Consider the following 21,255-nt stretch of genomic DNA (forward strand, 5'->3'; position numbering starts at 1 on the left):
TCTTCTTGTTATGGTGATTCAAGATTGGTGAACCCATATGGAATTTTATGTGGGTGTCGACAAATCTATGTGGATAATTGAGAAATAAATTGATTATAATTATGATTTATGATTTGATGTTGTTATTTGAGATTATGTCAGAAGATATTTTAGATGAATCGTAACCACTATAGAGGGAGAACATGTGAAATTCATCAGTGTAACACGTGTACATCACATTTCATGTTAACTGTTAGGTGTATGGTGATGATGATTTATGCTTCGTTGTGTTTGAATTTTTTTTTTTCTTTTTAGAGAGTTTATAATTTTGTCAATAAATATAGAAATGAGGAAGATGTTCAAGTTTTTTTTGCCTCATCTTTTTGGATAAAATAAAATTTTCAATTTTTTCACATTGGCGTTTTTTTTTTTTTTTTTTTTTCAAATTGACCTCATCATGTCAAGTTCAAAATGATGAGCCAGTTTAATCTATTTCTTGATTGCTCACCCACCTAATTATTGGTTAAATGTTTAAAACGTTTTTAATTAGAGAAAACTGTAAATTTGGCCCCTATGGTTGGTTGTTTTTAGGATTTTGGTCCATGTGGTTATAAATTGTAAACTTAGGCAGTTTTAGTAGCGTTCATTGTGATTTTGGCCTTGGAGATAACCCCTCTTATCTTCCTTCTATCAACTCATCCCACGTGTCGTTATGGGTAAAGTTGTCTTTTCAGATAGGAACCATATAAATCAGCAAAGTTTATCAACTTTTGTACACAATTTTCTACTTTTAATAAGTAATAAGGTCAACTTATTTATTAATAACCATAATTTAATATCCATGTTTAAATATGTAATAACAAATTATTGTATAACGAAAGATGTTTATGTCGTATGTTTGTGTTGGATATATGCAATGATATAGTAAAGTACTTATGATCAATCATTTTGACCATTCCAAACCGACTTTTGAAGATCATTTATTCATGAGAAAACGTTAAACTAGAGCATTTCCGATTGTTAAATTATCCTAAAAATTAAAATTATTGTCACATCATCATTCTAATAACTTAATTTATATAATAGCTTTTTGTTTTTTCTTCTCTTTTAATAAAAATTTAACTAATTTATTAATATCTGTCTAAAATATTCTATAAAACTCCATTATTTAATTATTTTTTTAAACATATGTATTTTAATTTTATTAAAAATAGTACAATGCATTGTTTCAAAAGAAATATGTTACAACATATCGTTCGGAAAAATTAATACTGAAAACCTATTATGGAATGGTCATAAAAAGTAATAAAAAATTTATATAATCATTATAATTTTATATATCATAGAAGAAATATAATTAAATATTTAATACAAATAATTAATAAGTAAATAAATAAATAAATATTTAAAACTAAAATATATTTAAAAAGGAAATTGAAATATAACTAAAATATGAGGGGTTAAATGACAAAACATATTAGTGAACAGTCCACTTAATATATATTGAATAGTTAATAAAAAAAAATTAAGCTTTATACTCCAATGTAAAAAAAACACCCATTAGAAATGCCCTTCCATGAAAAGAAAAAATAGGTATATTACCGTGTCAAAATATAATATTATTTAAACCACATTCATTGGTAACAAAATTGATTTGTTTCAAAAAAAAAATATATTATATTATAAATATATCTAAAATGCAAATTTGAGTTTGGGAGAGAAAATTACTATAGTTAAAGGTATAAGATCTTAGGCGTGTGTAAAGTTCGAATTTAATCCTTTAATTATACGAATAATCTATCACTTTCAACATATAAAATGATATTTTTAATCTATTGAGTTTTTAAAATATCACTTTTATCCCTTCCGCTTTCAACTTTATAAAATATCACTTTCACCTCCTTTATTTTCTAAACGTCTGTGTTTCTACTCCGTCCCTGTATTATGCACGACCGGTTCGTTTTCTCGACTTTCATATTTATCCCCGTCCCCGTAGTGTGTATATATATATATATATATATATATATATATAATATGATTTTTACTCATCTACTTTATAGAATGCATCTCAACCGCTTTATTTTTTTCAATATTACTTTGACCCATCAACTTTGAACTTATAGAATGTCAAATATTTAATCAATTCTTACTCCTAACACGTAAAAACCCACAACAAAACGCGAACTTATTTACTAATTCAAACTGAATCATCAAAAATTTCCCCACTTGTCCTAGCACCTTCAACTCCACACCAACTTCACTATCCACACCTTGAAAATAACTTCAGAATTCCCTATGAGTTGCCATAAAACTCGTAATCTTTCTTTTGCCTCTTTATGCTTGCAATAACTTTATAAAGTGAGTTCTTCAAATGTAAATCACTCTCATTTGCTTGAGCAAGATTGACCATTACAAAATTCCTTACTTTAGTCTTAGCATCCCCATGCATGCCTTACAACAGTTTGGCCATATTTTCTGCATCAACATATATACAAGCTTTGTCAACATTAAAGAGAGACTTTCTTTGTTATGTTTCTTGATATCCTTCTATAGAACCAAGATAGATGAGGATGAGGAATTTAAGATTTTTAACAGATAAGTCTAATAGAGGAGGGGAGATATGCGATATAGAATGACTAAAATGTCCTCACACAAGGGGCACATGGGGTGAGTTAACAGAACGAATGTTATCTCTTAGGAGCCAAAACCGCAATGAAAACTATTTAAGAGGACGGAATTTGTAAATTTAAAACCACAAATAAAAAGCTCAAAAACCGAGAAATCACATCGCTCAAATTTGCAGTTTTAACTTTTCTACTATAATAAACATCGATGGAGTTGTTAAAAATCAACGGATAAAGTCGGAGGCAACTGGTATATATTCGAGGTGACTATTTTAACGTGTTTATCAAAAACACCGATTTAATTGTGTCAAGTTTGTTTTAATATGTTAAATAGATAATAAACAAACTAAATGGGTTATAAGGCTCAATAAACCGAAGGTCGTATTAAACATGTTTATAAACTCTCAAATTGTTTTGTTAAAAGTTATTTTTTTATTTTGATCATAACGTCTTTGTAAGCTTGTGTTATGCATTAATTATTTAAAATTGGAGAAAAAGATTTGGAGCAAAAGTGTCGGTAGATTGATGCACTTTGCCCAACACTGGACCCACTTAAAATGACCCATATTGCTTTGCACTCATTTTAACATGTTGTCAAATATGTCCGAATCCTTTTATTTCGATTCATTCACTATAGATAAGTAACTTTGCTGGACAATTCACATGGAAAATATGAAAATTGATATGAACATCTTGTTGAAACTTTGATATACAATACATCTAGACATCATCCACTTTAAAAAATCACAAGAGAAAATATGAAAATTGACATGAAAATTGTCATCATTGAGCGTCGTAACCATAATTGCCTTCGATCATAATAGGTTAATAACTTAGGAGGGTAATAAGTCCTTAAGATTTTCTTTTACATATCACATCAATATGGTGGTTGTATATAACCTTTTAAAAAGGATAATAAGATTTTAATTTTGTCCATATTACATCACTAAGTTTTTTTTTTTTTTTTTTTTTTTTAATACATATTACACCTACATGGTTTTTATAACCGTTTAAAAATAAGTAATAATGTTTTAATTTGTCTACATTAGGTCCTTATTTTTAATATTTTTATCATTTCATCTAACTCTTTTATAATTTATATTAGTATATAGTTAGATAAATTCATCTTCTCATTTTAGTCGTTCATTCACCACAATTACGATTTCAATTGAAAGGTTACAAAACAATTTTTTGTCATTTTTACAAAAAAAAAAAAAAAAAAAAACCTAATAATAATCGAAGTATTAATGATTAAGGTTATGTTTGACGTGCCAAAACTAGCTGATAAACTAGTTTTGTTTGCGATCTTTTTTAAATTGTTATGTTTGACAAACCAAAAAATAGCTTATAAGCTAGCGTTTTAAAAAGTTACTTAGACTAGTTTTTTAAAAGTTTTTTTTTTAATTTCCAAATATACCCTTAATTAATTAAGAAAACATATTTTTTAAATGCCCTTTTATGTCATTATATAATTTTCAGATAACTTATAAGTCAATGACAGAGTCATGGTCAAAATAAAAGAGTAACCCTGAAAAGTAATGAGATATCCCCGATAACTAATAGCTTTGTCAATGAGGTATCCTCGATACGCCATTACTTATCGGGGATACTCTTTTACTTTGACCATGGCTCTGTCAATAACTTATAAGCTATCTGAATTTTATATAATGACGTAAAATGACATTTAAAAAATATGTTTTCTTAATTAATTAAGAGGTATATTTGGAAATTAAAAAAAACTTTTAAAACTACTCTAAGTAGCTTATTACAACGCTAGCTTATAAACTATTTTTTGACTTGCCAAAAATGACAACTTAGAAAAGATCAAAAATTAAACTAGTTTATCAGCTAGCTTTGGCGTGCCAAACATAGCCTTAATCATTAAGACTTTGATTATTATTAGTTTTTTCTTTTTGTAAAAATGAAAAAAAAATATTATGTAACCTTTCAATTGAAACCGTGGTTGTGGTGAATGAGCGACTAAAATGAGAAGATGAAATGATGAACACATCTAACTAGATACTTATATAAACTGTAAAAGAGTTAGATGGAATTATAAAAATATTAAAAATAAGGATCTAATGTGGACAAAATTCAAAACCTTATTACCCATTTTAAACGGTTATAAAAATCATGTTAGTATAATATGTATAAAAAAAGACATTAGAGACCTAATATGGACAAAATTAAAAACTTTATTACATTTTTTAAACGGTTATACACAATCATATTGGTATAATATGTACAAAAAAAACATTAATGACTTAATGTTGACAAAGTTAAAACCTTATTACTCTCCTAAGTCATTAACCCATCATAATATCCTATACTAATAAAAGAGTAATTTTGGTTTGCCATGTATCATGCTCTTAGAGCTCCTAATTAATGATATGTGGTATGCCACTCTATTGCTTCTTTATTTTAAAAATTACTACATATACACTAAACACTTTAACAATAAAGATAAACATGATAACTTTATGACATGTGATACTTTCTTTGTATTTAAAACACACTAATTAAATAATTACATTGAATTAAAACATTATTATAATTAAAAGAAATTATTCTATATTATAAATATATATAATTATATAACAAAAAATGTCATATAGCTAATTAATTAATATTTTGAGTTTCATATATTTGTTTTAATCAACAATTATAATTTTACATAAGTAAAAAAAGTATCACTTAATTAATTATTTTTTTAAATTATTTATTTAAAATAATTCATTAATAATTATCATTTTTATTAAAAAAAAACTAATCATAGTTTCCACAGTTATAAACTAGTCGTTTCTTTAAAAAAAAAACGAATTAACGATTGCCAAAGAGCTTGATATAATCTCAACCAATTTGAATATTAAAAAAGCGAATCTCATTTAAATACTAAATATCTAAAATATACCTTAATATATAAAATTTTCTTGTGCATTGGAGTCCTTAGAATCACAATATAATAATAAAAGTTACTAAATAAATCTTAGCAAAAATGGTCATGTGGTTTCTCAAAAGTAACAAAGTTAGTCTCTATTAATTTTCTTTTGATGCAAATAACCCCTGTGGTTTGCAAAACTTGCACATATAACCTTTTTTATTAAACCCGTTAGTAGGGACCGAATTATGACCTCCTTTCCCCTCCTTATTCAACAAAAGCCCTAGAGCCAAACTTGTTATATATTTCTGAAAATTAATTAATATTATATAAAAATATTAATAATTAATAATAAAAAAAATTAATAAAACATATTTTAAAAAAAAATTTTAAAAAAAATATTTTTAGCGTATTGTAAAAAAATATTTTTTACAAGAAATTTACTTTTTTTTTCGTATTTGTTTTACATAAAATATTTTTTTAATGTATTTAAAAAAAGAACGTTTTTATATATTATGTTATTACATTGCTATGATCCTAAAAATATTTTTATGTTTTCATATAAAAATACGTTGTTTTTCACATAGAAAAAAAAGTTTTTTTTTACGTATAAAATATGTTTTTTTATATATTTAAAAAACACTTTTTCATACAAACTTTTTTTTACGTAAAAACATTAAAAACGTGATAACATAACGTAAAAATATGTTTTAGGATCAAATCAAAACGACTTATATTTTTTATGTAAAGCAAACTAAAGACGTTAACATAACGTAAAAATGCGTTTTAATGTAATATTTTATCACGTTAACGTTTTTAAGTAAAAACAAAAAACGTTATATGAGTGAGGGACAAATCATCCATACGTAAAAAAAACGTCTTTAGTTTGTTTTACGTAAAAAATATATTTTTACATAAATGTATTTTTACGTAAAAAACGGATTTTTATGTAAAAAAACGTATTTTTACGTTATGTTAACGTCTTTTGTTTGCTTTATGTAAAAAATATAAGTCGTTTTGATTTGATCCTAAAACATATTTTTACGTTATGTTATCACGTTCTTTATGTTTTTACGTAAAAAAATTTATACGAAAATGTATTTTTTAATTATATAAATAACATATTTTATACGTAAAAAAAACTTTTTTTTCTATGTGAAAGAAAAAAAAAACATATTTTTATATGAAAACGTAAAAATATGTTTTAGGATCATAACAATGTAATAACATAGTGTACAAAAATGTATTTTTTTAAATACACAAAAAAAAATATTTTATGTAAAACAAATAAGTAAAATAACAAGTATATTTTTTGTAAAAAATATATTTTTTTACAATATGCTAAAACTATATTTTGTTTTATTATTATTTTTTAAAATATGTTTTTTTTATTTTTTTTATTAATTATTTACGTTTTTATATAATATTAATTAATATTTGGAAATAAATGATAAGTTTGGCTAATTCAGTCTCTAAGCCTTAGTAAGAGGGGGGAAGGAGGTCCCAAGTTCGAATCCTTATGGTTTACCCAAAGTTGCGAATCTAGTCCTTTTATATTTGAAAGACGAAAATATCCTTGCTAATTCAGTCTCTAAGCCTTAGTAAAAGGGCCATCTGTGCAAGTTTTGCAAACCACAAGGGGCATTTGTATAAAAAAAATTAATAGGGACTAACTTTGTTATTTTTGGCAAACCACATATTTTAAAGACAGAATTACAAAAATAGTCCTTATGGTTTACCCAAAGTTGCGAATCCAGTCCTTTTATACTTTAAAGACGAAAATACCCTTTTGCTAATTCAGTCCCTAAGCCTAGTAAAAAGGGCCATCTGTGCAAATTTTGCAAAACATAGGGGCCATTTGTATTGAAAAAATTAATAAGGACTAGTTTTGTTATTTTTGGCAAACCATAGGACCATTTTCATAATTTTGTATATATCATAATGTGTAGAAAAGGTTCTGTCATGGACTTTTTTGAGCATTTGAAAAGAGAAAATGAAAAATAAAAACGAAAATAATTATATACCGACACGTGTCTGGATTCGTTGGAACCGCGATTTAACAAAATTAACAACAAAAACCATCGAATTGTTGGATCAAGTTATCAACCACCAATGGCCGAGAACAACCACCGTCGAGAAGAAGAAGCCGACGAGTCAGAACTCTACTCCGGCTGGGCCGATTTGACTCACGAGTGCCTCCTCAACATCCTTACCCGCCTCACTGTTGAGGATCGATGGCGAGGCATCATGCTTGTCTGCAAGTCATGGCTTCAGGCTTCCAAGGATCCTTCTCTTCACTCCGTCTTCGACCTCGAATCTTCTTTCGAATCATCTTTCGAATCGCGCCCACGTGAATCGTTTCGCTGGTGGACTCCTCAATTCGAGAGAAAAATCGATAATATGCTCCGATCTGTTGTGAATTGGAGCGATGGAGGCCTTACTAAAATCAGGGTTAGACACTGCTCCGATCGCTCACTTTCTCTCGTTGCTCAAAGGTATTAATACATGCTTTGCTTTCCTCCTTAATTTGTTCAAGCTAGGGTTTTCCTGAGATTGTTTCATATCTTTATCATCGTCATGTTGTCGAGCAATTTTTCCTCATAATCTGCCCTAAACCTAAACCTGCCTGAAATCGATCTTCGATCAATTAGGTATTAACAAAACCTTCCATGTAGATTTGTTTGATTCAGTTGCTTATGTTCAATAGGTGCCCTAACCTTGAAGTACTATCAATCAAGAGCTGCCCAAATGTTACAGATGAATCCATGGTAAAAGTAGCATCCGAGTGCCCAAAACTTCAAGAACTCAACATAAGCTTTTGCTATGAAATCTCTCACAAATCTCTACTCACACTGGGAAGAAAATGCACCAATCTCAAAATCCTAAAACGCAACTTCATGAATGATTTAGACCCTTCACGACACTTAGGAATCGTACCCAGTGACTATCTAAACGCCTGCCCTCAAGATGGTGATTCAGAAGCTGCTGCAATTGGAACCCTAATGCCTCAATTACTTCACCTTGAGCTTCAATTCTCCAAACTTACAGCTAAAGGCCTTGCTTTGATTTCTAAAGGGTGTCAAAACCTTGAGTATATTGATCTATCAGGATGTGTCAATGTAACTAGCCGAGATATTGCAAATTCTACTTCGAATTTGACCAAATTGAAGACTGTTAAGAAGCCTAATTTCTATATTCCAAGGTCAGCTTTTCAGGGTGAAAGATATGGTCATTGGAGTTTGTATGATGAAAGATTCCAAACGGATGCTTTTCGTATTTGATCTTAAATGTAAAAAATATAACAAGTTACTTTAATTGGAGTTTGTAATGTAATTGATGTTGTCATATAGATTGTTGTATCATGATTCAAGAACATCTTTCTTAAGTTTATCTACTATATATATATTTAATAGATTATTGGTGATCAAAAAATTCTAGTGTAGCTGAATTGGGTGTTGACAGTTTTAAATTATTACAAATGACATAAATGATTTATGATGACTTTTTCAACAACATATACAAATGACATAAATGGCTAAGTGTCAATATGTCATGTGGGTAACTGGATTGACAGGTTAAATGGTTAAAATTATAAAAACAAAAAAATTATGACTAAATTTTAACAAAAAATAACCTAGTGTTTATATCAAATTTTTGTAAAAAGACAACAATCATGTTTATGTAATTTACCCTAATAATAATAAACAAAACAGCTTAGTAAAATTAGATGAGAATACTGCAATAAGAAATTACAGATGCATGCACCTAGACGCTATCCATTTTCATTTGCAGTGGAACAAGTCATTCAATTAAGCATCTTGAAAAATGGACCCGAACGTATGGAGGACATCCGGTAAGAGTCTAGGCGAAAGCTTCGAGTTAAACAATATTTAAGAATGTTATCCTTTGTATGGTGATATCAAAGACCAATTGGGTGTGGTGCACTTGGTTTTTAAACCATATTCAAAATATATATATATATATATATATATATATATATATATATATATATATATATATATATATATATATATATATATATATATATATATAATTTTATAATTTACTCACATATTTTATGAAAGAAAAACCACCATATATATATATATATCATTGGGTTGAATCACATGAGTTCTTATATGCATAGAATATATGGATGCTATTTACGTTTGTGTAACAAATACTTGAGTGAATGTAGCTTATTTTTTGTGTAATAACTTATCCAGTGAATGTGTTTTATGATTTTGTTTAAAGAATTTTAGATAACTGCTACTTTTCTTAGTGGTAGTAACTCTCGTGTATAACCTTGATCCTAAAGGTTTTGGACAATATATATGTGAGACTCTCGAGATATTTATCCAATGGGATGCACGTAGGAGAAGTGGTGAATAAGGAGCAATGAATGTTTGTTAAAGGTGATGAGTAACAATCCTATGTATGAATGTAGCCCTAGTTTGGATCTATGTTTTCTCTATTAGACATATAATTATTGAACACAAATAGAAAACCCTAATAAGCATCTAATAATCGAAATAAAAAAAGATTAGATCACATACCTTTGTTGCTATATAGTAATAACAACCAATTCTTGAAGATCCTTTGCTCTTGAGAACAAGTACCACACGTGTAGTACCTCTAATGACTCACAAACACACTAAGATAAGAGGATGATTATGTGAGAGAGTGACTAGCTCCAAAAATCGGCTCTTCTAGGGTTTTCTCAAGGGGGTGGTCGAATTCAAGAGCCAAGGGCTTTATTTATACTTGAGGCTAGCTAGAGATTTAAGGTGGAAACCCTAATTCCTTAGCTTAGGGCCTAAGCAAGTCTATGGACCCCTTCCTTAGGGCTTGGATCTAGATCATAGTTAAGGTTTTAGGCCATTGGATCATCCTTGTTAGGGAGGGCCGAAAATCCCTAAAATGATCTAGATCCAAGCCCTAAGGAAGGGGTCCATGGACTTGCTTAGGCCCTAAGCTAAGGAATTAGGGTTTCCACCTTAAATCTCTAGCTAGCCTCAAGTATAAATAAATCCCTTGGCTCTTGAATTCGACCACCCCCTTGAGAAAACCCTAGAAGAGTCGATTTTGCTAGTCACTCTCTCTCATAATCATCCTCTCATAATCATCCTCTTATCTTAAGCAAGCATCTCGTAGATGGAATCTTTGCTTTGATGAGAAAGTCAAAGAGTTTGGATTTGTACGAAGCGAAGATGAATCATGTGTATATGTCAAAGCCAGTGGGAGCATAGTTAGCTTTCTCGTTTTGTATGTCGATGACATACTGCTCATAGGAAACGACATCCCGACTCTGCAGGAGGTAAAGTCCTGGCTCGGGAAGTGCTTCGCTATGAAGGACCTCGGAGAGGCTTCCTATATATTGGGAATAAGGATAGTGAGAGAAAGAAGTAAGAGGCTAATAGGACTTAGTCAGAATACTTACTTAGATAAGATACTAAAACGTTTTAGTATGGAAAACTCAAAGAAGGGAGAACTACCGATACAAAGTAATACAAAGTGTCTGAGTACCGAAGCCGAGATAGCTGATATGAGCTGAGTACCTTACGCTTCCGCAGTTGGCTCAATCATGTATGCTATGACTTGTACTCGTCCTGATGTGGCATTTGCTTTAAGCATGGTCAATAGATATCAAGGGAATCCTGGAAGAGCGCATTGGATTGCGGTCAAGAACATCCTTAAGTACCTTCCAAGGACCAAGGAATGGTTTCTAGTCCTCAGAGGGAGTGATGACTTAAAGGTGCGAGGGTATAGTGACGCCAGTTTCCAGACCGACAGGGACAACTACCGTTTGCAGTCGGGATGGGTATTTACCCTTAATGGAGGAGCGATAACTTGGAAAAGTTCCAAACAGGAAATTGTAGCTGAGTCAACGTGCGAATCAGAGTACATTGCAGCAAGCGAAGCGTCAAAAGAGGCAATATGGTTGAAGAACTTCATTGGCGATCTTGGAGTTGTGCCTGCTATAAAGGAGCCCATGGAAATTTTCTGTGATAATGAAGGAGTGGTTGCCTTGACCAAGGAACCGAGGGATCATGGTAGATCTCGGCATATCGACAGAAAATATCACTTTATTAGACATCGAGTAGAAGAAGGACACCTCGTGGTTAAGAGGATATCATCAGAAGATAACCCAGCAGATCCGCTTACAAAGGGACTGAGCAGGGTTAAGCACTTGCAACATGCTAGGAGTATTGGGCTGAAGGATGATATTAGTTTAGATTAGATAATTTTAGAAACATGTAATAGATAAATGTAATTGACATTAGATGATTAAATAAAAGAGTATTGTTTATAAGTAAAGTTACTATCTTATGTTAATTGTTTAGCTATTGTTTCACTTTGAATGTTTTGACTTCCTGAATAATTAAGTTATTAAGAATAATCGAATTATTCGAATGGTCCACAATCGTTCATATGTTGGAAGTAGGTATGAATGAAGATTGTCATGAATTGGTGTGTAGATTGTCTAAATGGTATTAGACATAGCAAAGGTTTGCTGCAACGTTCATGAGTGCTTATGAACAAGTTTTGAGCATTGGAATAAACCCGCGCTTGCTGGAATCACTTTGGGGTGATCGCAAGACGATAATATCATATGGTCTTAAAACTTAGATATATGGTTTATTATTTACTAATTGGTTGTACATTGATAATGCGAAACCGCATCAGTAAATTGATGTCATAAAACGCATTGTTATGTATAGTTGATTAGTCGATAAGTAGATGCATATAAGTCGAAGTTTATCTGTTACTTTTATCCTAATAGGGTAAAAGCGATATCACGGTCGCTCGATGATTTGATTTGACTTATGTGCCGGGCCCGGTCAGGACTGAATTGATGTGTTCAATTAAGTTCTATGTCAAATGAATTTGAGATCGAGAAACCAAATGCTGGATAATAAATTCCATAAGATTGTCCACATAATATCTAAACAGAGGACTGTACGATCCCTTATCTAAAGGACAGGATACTGATAAGATCAAAGTTTAACAACATCTTTGAGAGCTACGATTGCTGATCGGATTGTGTTTGCATTTATAGTTACTAGACTTATCCAAGTGGGAGACTGTTGGATTAGTGTCTAAGGCTGTAACTATATTTGGTAAGTACTTGACCCGATTGTGCATGGTCCTTTTGGGTTGCCTTCACCATGGCAACTTGACAGGGTGATTTATATAAAGAGAAGAGATATTATTATTAATGTATTATAAGAATAATATGTTAAAGGAATAATAATATTAATTTGATTAATATAAGTCATAAATTAATTAGGAATTAATTTGGTGACTTAAAGAGATTAATTGAAGAAAAGGGTATAAACTGTCAAGTGTGTGATAGTTGTATTTTGAGCTAAGAATCCTTATGGATATGGGTTGGACGATTTTAGGGATGTGATCACCTAGAAATCGTCCAAGGCTTATCTAGAAGGGATATTAGATTGCTTTGAGGCTAAGTTATCAAATTAGGGTTTTAGGGTGAAACCCTAGGAGCTCACAGTATAAATAGACCATTGGGGTTGTGGAAATCGGCACCTTTGTTATTGGAGTAAACCTAGAGCCGATTTCCCTCTTCCTTACCTCTCTCAAATCATCTTCTTGCTAGTTGGTGTTTGTAAGCCATTAGAGGAGTGACAATTGTGACTCTAAGCTCCAAAGAGAAGAAGGTTTCAAGCAAGTAACTCAAGGTATAATTTCTAGATCTGTTTTCATATGTTTTGATTGTTAGTTTACATTAGATCTAGCCATGAAAGTCTTGGATATATTGCATGTTCAATTAGAGAAATCTAGATCTAAGCAATTAGGGTTTGTATGTGCACATAGGAAAGTTCTTATGGCTCAATCCCATCAGTATTCGACCCTAAAACCAACTTTTGGCAGTTTTTCCTATTTTTCATATGACGGGAATTGGGTCATTTTTGGGGGGACACATGATATCAGAGCATTCTTGGTGAGAGGATTTCAAAGGTTTTTGCAATGATTTGATCATTTATCATTTGGAAACATTATTTCTCTTATTTGTAAGTTGTAATTTCTCATTATTTCCATATTTTAACTTGTGATCTTGTTCTAGCCATGTGTGGCTAGAACCCTAGTTTCTCCAACTTCATGTTTTGACTTCTTGGTTGTGATTTCAATCATATGACTTGATGTTTGCTTTTAATTTCTATCTAGAGAATTTGATTTTGATTTAATCAAATGTTTGATTCTAATTGTGATTCTTATTGACCATTTGAATTAGGGTTAGGTCATTCAAGTTATCTATTTTGCAAAACCCGTAATTGTTTTGTGAATTGGACTAAGTAATAAGCACTAAACTGATTTCCATTGAATGAATTTAGTGTAAATATTATTCACACATTCTTACACTCCCGAGCTTGTGAGGAGTATTGGGTGTTGTTTGGAACATTCACATAAAGCTTAATACAATCTTTTAATCTAATTCCAAGAGCTTGTTTAGATTAGGTTAGTAAGGTTAGGGTTAATCAAAGAGTTTGTTTTGGTTAATTAATGTGGTGAATGGCAAGTGTTAGAGCTTGTTAACACTTTCAAGTACCAACTTAGGTAGAATTGAGCAAGTATCATGTCATTTTGGAATCGCATTGCTAAGTTGCCATAAATAGAGTTGGAGTCTTACAAAATCTAAATTTAATTCACTTATTTAGTCAATTACTATTGTCTTTAATTAGTTGTTCTAGTCATTGCATTCAAAACCCCCCTATTTACTGTTGGTAACCAAAATAACTTGCGCAAAGAGGTATAGACTGATTGTCCCGTGTCTCTGTGGATCGACCCTACTTGCCTTGTACTACCTTCTAGTGCAATATAGTAGTGTTCTTTTAGAGTATATCGTGCCCCTTTATTTGTTGGGTTTGACACGCCTAACAAATTGGTGTCGTTGCCGGAGACACAATGTTACTAATTGTTTATGCCTAGATCTCCCGTACCGGTACACCACTGCCAATCGACTCGGAGATAGAGAAGACTAAAAAAAGGTTACGGAAGCAAGCCAAGCTTCGTAAGAGGCGACCGGGTTCTGAGACTTCTTTATCATCTAACCCTCCAGTCATTAAAATTTTGGAGTATATACCCCTCTAAAGTGTATCCGCATCCGAAACAGGAACTCTTTCACTCTCACCACAACCATCCTCACCCAAAAGTATCACCCTAACCTCTTCACCTACTCATTGTTATGACAGAAGTATACAATCAACAAGATTAACAGAAATAAAACAAACGAAATTGAAATATATATATGAAATATACAAGAATCAGTTTGCAGAAAACATACTTGATGGTTTATGCTTATAACAGAAACACAAAAACGAAATTATGTAGATTGAGGCCTGCAAATTGTAGTGTCCTAAGACAGAAATTTCCCTGGTGGGGATCTGTCTAAAGGATACAACAATCAATCAAGAACTTCTCTTGATTCTGACGAAATTCCTATGTTCCCTTCATCTTTGGAAGAACGAATTTTAAAGAGAATTTTGTGGTGTGATAAATGATTTCTGCAACCCCTCACAGATGAATGAAACAGGTATTTATAGGTATTAGTTATGACAGTTGGAAACTGTCAAAACCGAAAATAACTGTCAAAACCTGTCATTCAGTAATTACGAATTTAATAAAAAAAAGAATAAAAATTAATTTCGTAATTAAAAATTATTTAATTAATCAGGAAGACCCCAAGAGCCCCAAGGCCCAAGGCCCATCTTTTGACCATTAAATACTCTCTTGATATTAACCCATTTTAAGTCCAATTAGGCTAATCCAACACCACAACCCAAGCCCAATATGCTTAACCCATTACTTGACCCATTTAATTAAATGAGTGGGACTAGACATATAAGGTGGGAGAAGGTTTTCTCTTCCACCAATGTGGGATAAGTCCCACATTGTAATTTTGTAGTCAAAGTTCCAACAATACCCTACATTTTCTATTCAAACTCCAAGAATACCCCACATTTGAATAGAAAATAAGTGAACTTTGATATTCAAATAAGGGAAGTAAGATATGACATGCATCTGAATAGGTGTTGTAAAACTTGAACCTTTCATAGTGAGTACTACTTGGATCTACTTTGTGGGTAGTGAACTAGAGTCTTGAACTAACCACTTTTTATAGTAGAATATAAAAAAAAACAAGAAGTATCACACATATCATATCTAAGCATAGATCATTTCTTACCGTTGTGTTCATTTCGGTAATGAACGATCCTTTCTTCATGAGACTTTTAGAGAGCTTTAGCCATATCAGCTCCCAAAGATGCGACCTCATATCCATCTCACATAGGTAATGCTAATCTGGAACAATCCGTACTTATTCCACTATAAAAGCTATCAGCATTATTAAGAATAAAGAATTCATCCCTATAACATCAACGAAAAAACACAAAATAAATATCATGGGAGTGAGCATACCTTTGTGTTAGTGCTTCTTTGAGTCTTCCCCAACTAGTTGTCCTATTGAACCTGGACCATGGGATCTCCAATGTTGCTAGGTTAGGTTTCCGCCAGGTGGTGACTCATTGTGTTGGCTTTAAGCCCATTCCCCTCGATGTGAAGATAACTTGCTCTCTATTCAGGCCTTTTGTCAAGGGATCAGATATATTTTCCTTTGACTTTATATAACTAATGGAAATGATTCCATTCTTCAGCAAGTCTCTTATTGTAATATGTCTGCGCCTAATGTGTCTCGACTTGCCATTGTATATCTGACTTTGTGCTCTAGTAAGAGCAGCCATACTATCACAATGTATGCCAATGGCAGTAACAGGTTGAGGCCACAGAGGAATACCTTCTAGGAAGCTTTTAAGCCATTCAGCTTCGTCAACAGCTTTGTCTAAAGCAACAAACTCTACTTCCATTGTAGAACGAGTATTCACAGTTTGCTTAGATGATTTCCAAGAGATAGCAGCTCCACCAAGAGTGAACACATATCCACTTGTGGATTTTGCCTCAGAAGTATTGGAAATCCAATTTGCATCACAATACCCTTCAAGAACATGAGGATATTTCGTGTAATGAAGTCCATAGTTCATTGTATGCTTTAAATATCTAAGCACTCTTACTAATGCATACCAATGATCTTTCCCAGGATTGTGGGAGTAACGACTCAATCTACTTACACTATAAGCCAAGTCCGGTCTAGTACAATTCATAATATACATCAAGCTACCGAGAACTTGAGTATATTCTAACTGAGCTACAATATCACCTTTATTCTTCTTTAGATGACTAGAAGCATCAAATGGGGTGACAACCGGCTTGTCATCATAGTGTCCAAACTTCTTGAGTACACTTTCAATATAATGGGACTGAGTAAGAGTATATCCATCTGGTCTTCTTTGAACTCTTACACCAAGGATCACATCTACTACTCCCAAGTCTTTCATGGAAAAGGAGGAGTGTAGCATTTTCTTGGTTTGATTGATCACATCCAGATTAGTACCCATTATAAGCATATCATCCACATACAAGCATATGATGACATAAGCATTCTTGTATTGTTTGACATAAACACATTTATCACATTCATTTATTCTATATCCATTAGAGAGTAATGTGTTGTCAAACTTCTCATGCCATTGCTTTGGAGCCTGTTTTAGTCCATAAAGTGATCTAACTAACTTATAGACTTTGTTTTCTTGACCTTTAACCACAAACCCTTCAGGTTGATTCATATATATCTCTTCATCTAGTTCACCATACAAGAAGGCAGTTTTCACATCCATTTGGTGTATTTCCAAATTATGAATGGCTGCAATTGCTACTAATGTGCGAATTGATGTAATTCTTGTAACAGGTGAATAGGTGTCAAAGAAGTCTTGACCCTCTTTTTGACGATACCCTTTAGCTACTAAATGAGCTTTGTACTTCTCAATGGTATGGTCTAAACTTCTTCTTGAATATCCATTTGTGCCCAATTGGTTTTTGCCCATGTGGCAAATCTACCAATTTCCAAGTGTTATTTTGCACAATGGAGTCAATCTCACTTTTGATTGTCTCTTTCCAGTAAGGAGCTTCAGAGGAGTCCATTGCTTCCTTATATGTTTGTGGTTCCTTATTCACTACATAGGTCATGTAATCAGGTCCAAAATCTTTGGCTATTTTGCCCCGTTTGCTTCTTCTAGGTTCTAAGTTCTCTTCTTGAACCTTTGAAGAATTCTCTTCATTTGATTGTAAACTTTTGTCTGGAATCGTATCATTCAGTCCATCATCTAGAGGTCTTTTCCTAGAGTAGGTAACCTCTTTCCCTTTATCCTTAAAAGGAAAAATATTTTCAAAGAATTCAGCCTCTGCTGATTCCATGATGGTTTGGTTATGGATCTCATCAACATGTGATTTATACACAAGAAACCTGTATGCTGCACTATTCATGGCAGGGCCAAGATAGATGCAATCTATGGTTTTTGGTCCAAGTTTAGTCCTCTTAGGAAGAGGTACTTGTACCTTAGCAAGGCAACCCCACACTTTCATCCTTTTATAAGAGGGTAACCTCCCTTTCCATAGATGATATGGTGATTTATCACTCTTTTTATGAGGAATTCTATTAAGTATTGTATTTGCTGCAAGACATGCTTCTCCCCACAGATTATGTGATGCTCCAGAAGTAATTAACATTGAATTAATCATGTTTTTCAATGTTCTATTCTTTCTTTCTGCCACTCCATTTTGTTGAGGAGTATATGGAGTAGTTGTTTGATGTATAATACCATTTAAAGAACAAAATTCAGCAAAGTCTTTGGATTCATATTCTCCTCCTCGATCAGACCTTAGAATTTTGATCTTTTTGTCAAGTTGATTTTCAACTTCAGCCTTGTAATTCTTAAAATAATTCAAGGCTTCATCTTTGGTATTTAACAAATAAATATAACAATACTTACTGCAATCATCAATAAAGGATATATAATAATTCTTTCCTCCTCTTGTAGGTGTTGCTCTAAAATCACATAAATCAGAGTGGATTAAGCCAAGTATTTCATTAGATTTTTCAACTGATTTATGAGGATGTTGTGAAAATTTTGATTCTACACAAACCTCACATTTTATGTTTTTATCTAATGAACATTTTGGTAACATGCCAAGTTTTGCCATTCTTTGAATAGAACGAAAATTAACATGTCCCAAACGAGAATGCCACAAAATTGAAGGATCATGCATATACATAGAAGAGGGGCTAGTAGTGCCCATTATTGCATTAGCATTAATATTGGTTACATCATTGTTTGGTGTTTCAACACCATAGTACAAAGGTAATACACTGACTTTGAAGAGACCCTCACTAAGGTATCCCTTTCCAACATACATCCCACCCTTAGTGAGAACAAATTTATCAGATTCAAATACAAGTTTGAAACCTTTGTTACTAAGAATAGGACCAGAAATCAAATTCTTAGTAATTTCAGGAACATGCAAGACATCACATAAAACAAGTTCTTTTTCAGAAGTCAATTGTAGTTTCACTTTTCCCTTTCCTTCAACTTTTGCAGTAGATCCATTCCCCATAAACATTGGTTCAGAATCCGAGACTTTCTGGTATGTAGAAAACATGGTTCGGGAGTTGCAAATGTGCCTTGTGGCTCCAGTATCAATCCACCAATCCACACAATTGCTAACCATGTTGGTTTGAATCACAGCAACAAATTGATTTGGTGATTCAACCATGTTGGCTTGACCAGAATTTCCTCCACCAAAATTGCCACCATTGTTTCCATTGTTCCCTCCATTGTTTCCTCCTTTATTTCCTCCTTGACCCCTCCTGAATCTGCAATCTTTGGTCTTGTGTCCAATTTTGCCACAAACATAGCATGGACCAGAATTCTTCTTGAAATTCTTCTTGTTAGGGCCATGATTTTTGCCATCTTTGGAAGAGTTTTTGGAGCCTTGCTTCCTTTTCTTGTTGTTGTGCTTTGTACTTGAAGTACTTGTTTCTCCAACAAAGTTTGCACTTGGTTCCAAGGAATTTGCATCTGCCTTCTCATTCAATCTGTTATCTTCTTCCACACGAATTCTCAACACAAGTTGCTCAAAACTCATGTCATCAGTTAAGTGCTTAAGATATAATTTGAAATTCTTCCAAGGAGGAAGTTTTTCAATGATTGAACCAACAAGAAAGTTAGAGTTTATACCCATACCTTCAACTTCAAGATCTTGTGCAATGACTTGAATTTCCTCCACTTGTTTGAGGACAGATTTGGTATCCACCATCTTGAAATTCATGAACTTTCCAATCACGAATTTCTTGGAACATGCCACTTCTGTTTTGTATTTCTTTTCCAGTGATTCCCATATCTCTCTTGCAGTAGTCATGGTAGAGTAGATATCATAAAGAGAATCATCTAAGGCATTCAGAATATAATTTTTGCAATTATATTCATTTGTGTTCCAAGTTTCCACAGCCCTTTGATGTTCTGCCATTTGGGCTTCACTGGGTGGTGTTGTTCCTTCTGCAGTGGTTGTACCAGTAGGAGGAGAGGGAGAATCATCAGTGAGAACATTGGAAACATGAAGAGTTGTTAGATAAAACAACATCTTCTGTTGCCATCTCCGAAAATCCGAGCCTTTGAATTTCTCAGGCTTTTCCACATGTGTTTTGATGATGGATTGTTGATCCATTCTTCCACTTTTTGATTTCTGTCTTAGATTGTTATGACAGAAGTATACAATCAACAAGATTAACAGAAATAAAACAAACGAAATTGAAATATATATATGAAATATACAAGAATCAGTTTGCAGAAAACATACTTGATGGTTTATGCTTATAACAGAAACACAAAAACGGAATTATGTAGATTGAGGCCTGCAAATTGCAATGTCCTAAGACAGAAATTTCCCTGGTGGGGATCTGTCTAGAGGATACAACAATCAATCAAGAACTTCTCTTGATTCTGACGAAATTCCTATGTTCCCTTCATCTTTGGAAGAACGAATTTTAAAGAGAATTTTGTGGTGTGATAAATGATTTTTGCAACCCCTCACAGATGAATGAAACAGGTATTTATAGGTATTAGTTATGACAGTTGGAAACTGTCAAAACCTGTCATTCAGTAATTACGAATTTAATAAAAAAAAAGAATAAAAATTAATTTCGTAATTAAAAATTATTTAATTAATCAGGAAGACCCCAAGAGCCCCAAGGCCCAAGGCCCATCTTTTAACCATTAAATATTCTCTTGATATTAGCCCATTTTAAGTCCAATTAGGCTAATCCAACACCACAACCCAAGCCCAATATGCTTAACCCATTACTTGACCCATTTAATTAAATGAGTGGGACTAGACATATAAGGTGGGAGAAGGTTTTCTCTTCCACCAATGTGGGATAAGTCCCACATTGTAATTTTGTAGTCAAAGTTCCAACACTCATAACATCCCAAACACTACACCCATAGAAACTTCAACAACTACTCACACAATGGGAGATAACCATGGAGGGAATCCATCTCCAAACCCACCACCCGAACAAACCCTTCGCCAATGGGCGAGACAGGAGGTTACACAACAACCTCTTTGCATCACATATCCGACATCCACCAATCTTGAACTAAAATCCGGACTCATCCACTTACTCCCTACCTTTAGAGGTCTGAAAAACGAAGATCCTCACAAGTTTCTAATTGAATTCCATGTCGTATGTCTGGGAATGAAGCCACACCATGTTACAGAGGATCAAATCAAGCTCAGGGCATTCCCCTTTGCGGCGCAAGATGCAGCAAAAAGCTGGCTCTATGACCTCCCATCGGGCATAGT

General features: G+C 32.6%; 1 protein-coding gene across 1 annotated transcript; it reads left to right on the forward strand.

Annotated features, from left to right (window-relative positions):
* Positions 1–7,535: 7,535 nt before the first annotated feature.
* Positions 7,536–8,893, forward strand: LOC111881636 (F-box protein SKIP1). Its single transcript, XM_023878039.3, has 2 exons — positions 7,536–7,976; positions 8,189–8,893. The coding sequence occupies exons 1-2, from the start codon at positions 7,594–7,596 to the stop codon at positions 8,760–8,762; spliced, it is 957 nt and encodes a 318-aa protein (XP_023733807.1). The 5' UTR covers positions 7,536–7,593; the 3' UTR covers positions 8,763–8,893.
* Positions 8,894–21,255: the final 12,362 nt, after the last annotated feature.

This window comes from Lactuca sativa, chromosome 7, assembly GCF_002870075.4.
Source record: "Lactuca sativa cultivar Salinas chromosome 7, Lsat_Salinas_v11, whole genome shotgun sequence".
NCBI classification, from domain to species: domain Eukaryota; kingdom Viridiplantae; phylum Streptophyta; class Magnoliopsida; order Asterales; family Asteraceae; genus Lactuca; species Lactuca sativa.

Coding starts and splice junctions, on each gene's coding strand:
- LOC111881636 (XM_023878039.3), top strand. CDS start 7,594: ATGGCCGAGAACAACCACCGTCGAGAAGAAGAAGCCGACGAGTCAGAA. Junction 7,977..8,188: donor CTTTCTCTCGTTGCTCAAAG/GTATTAATACAT, acceptor TATGTTCAATAG/GTGCCCTAACCTTGAAGTAC.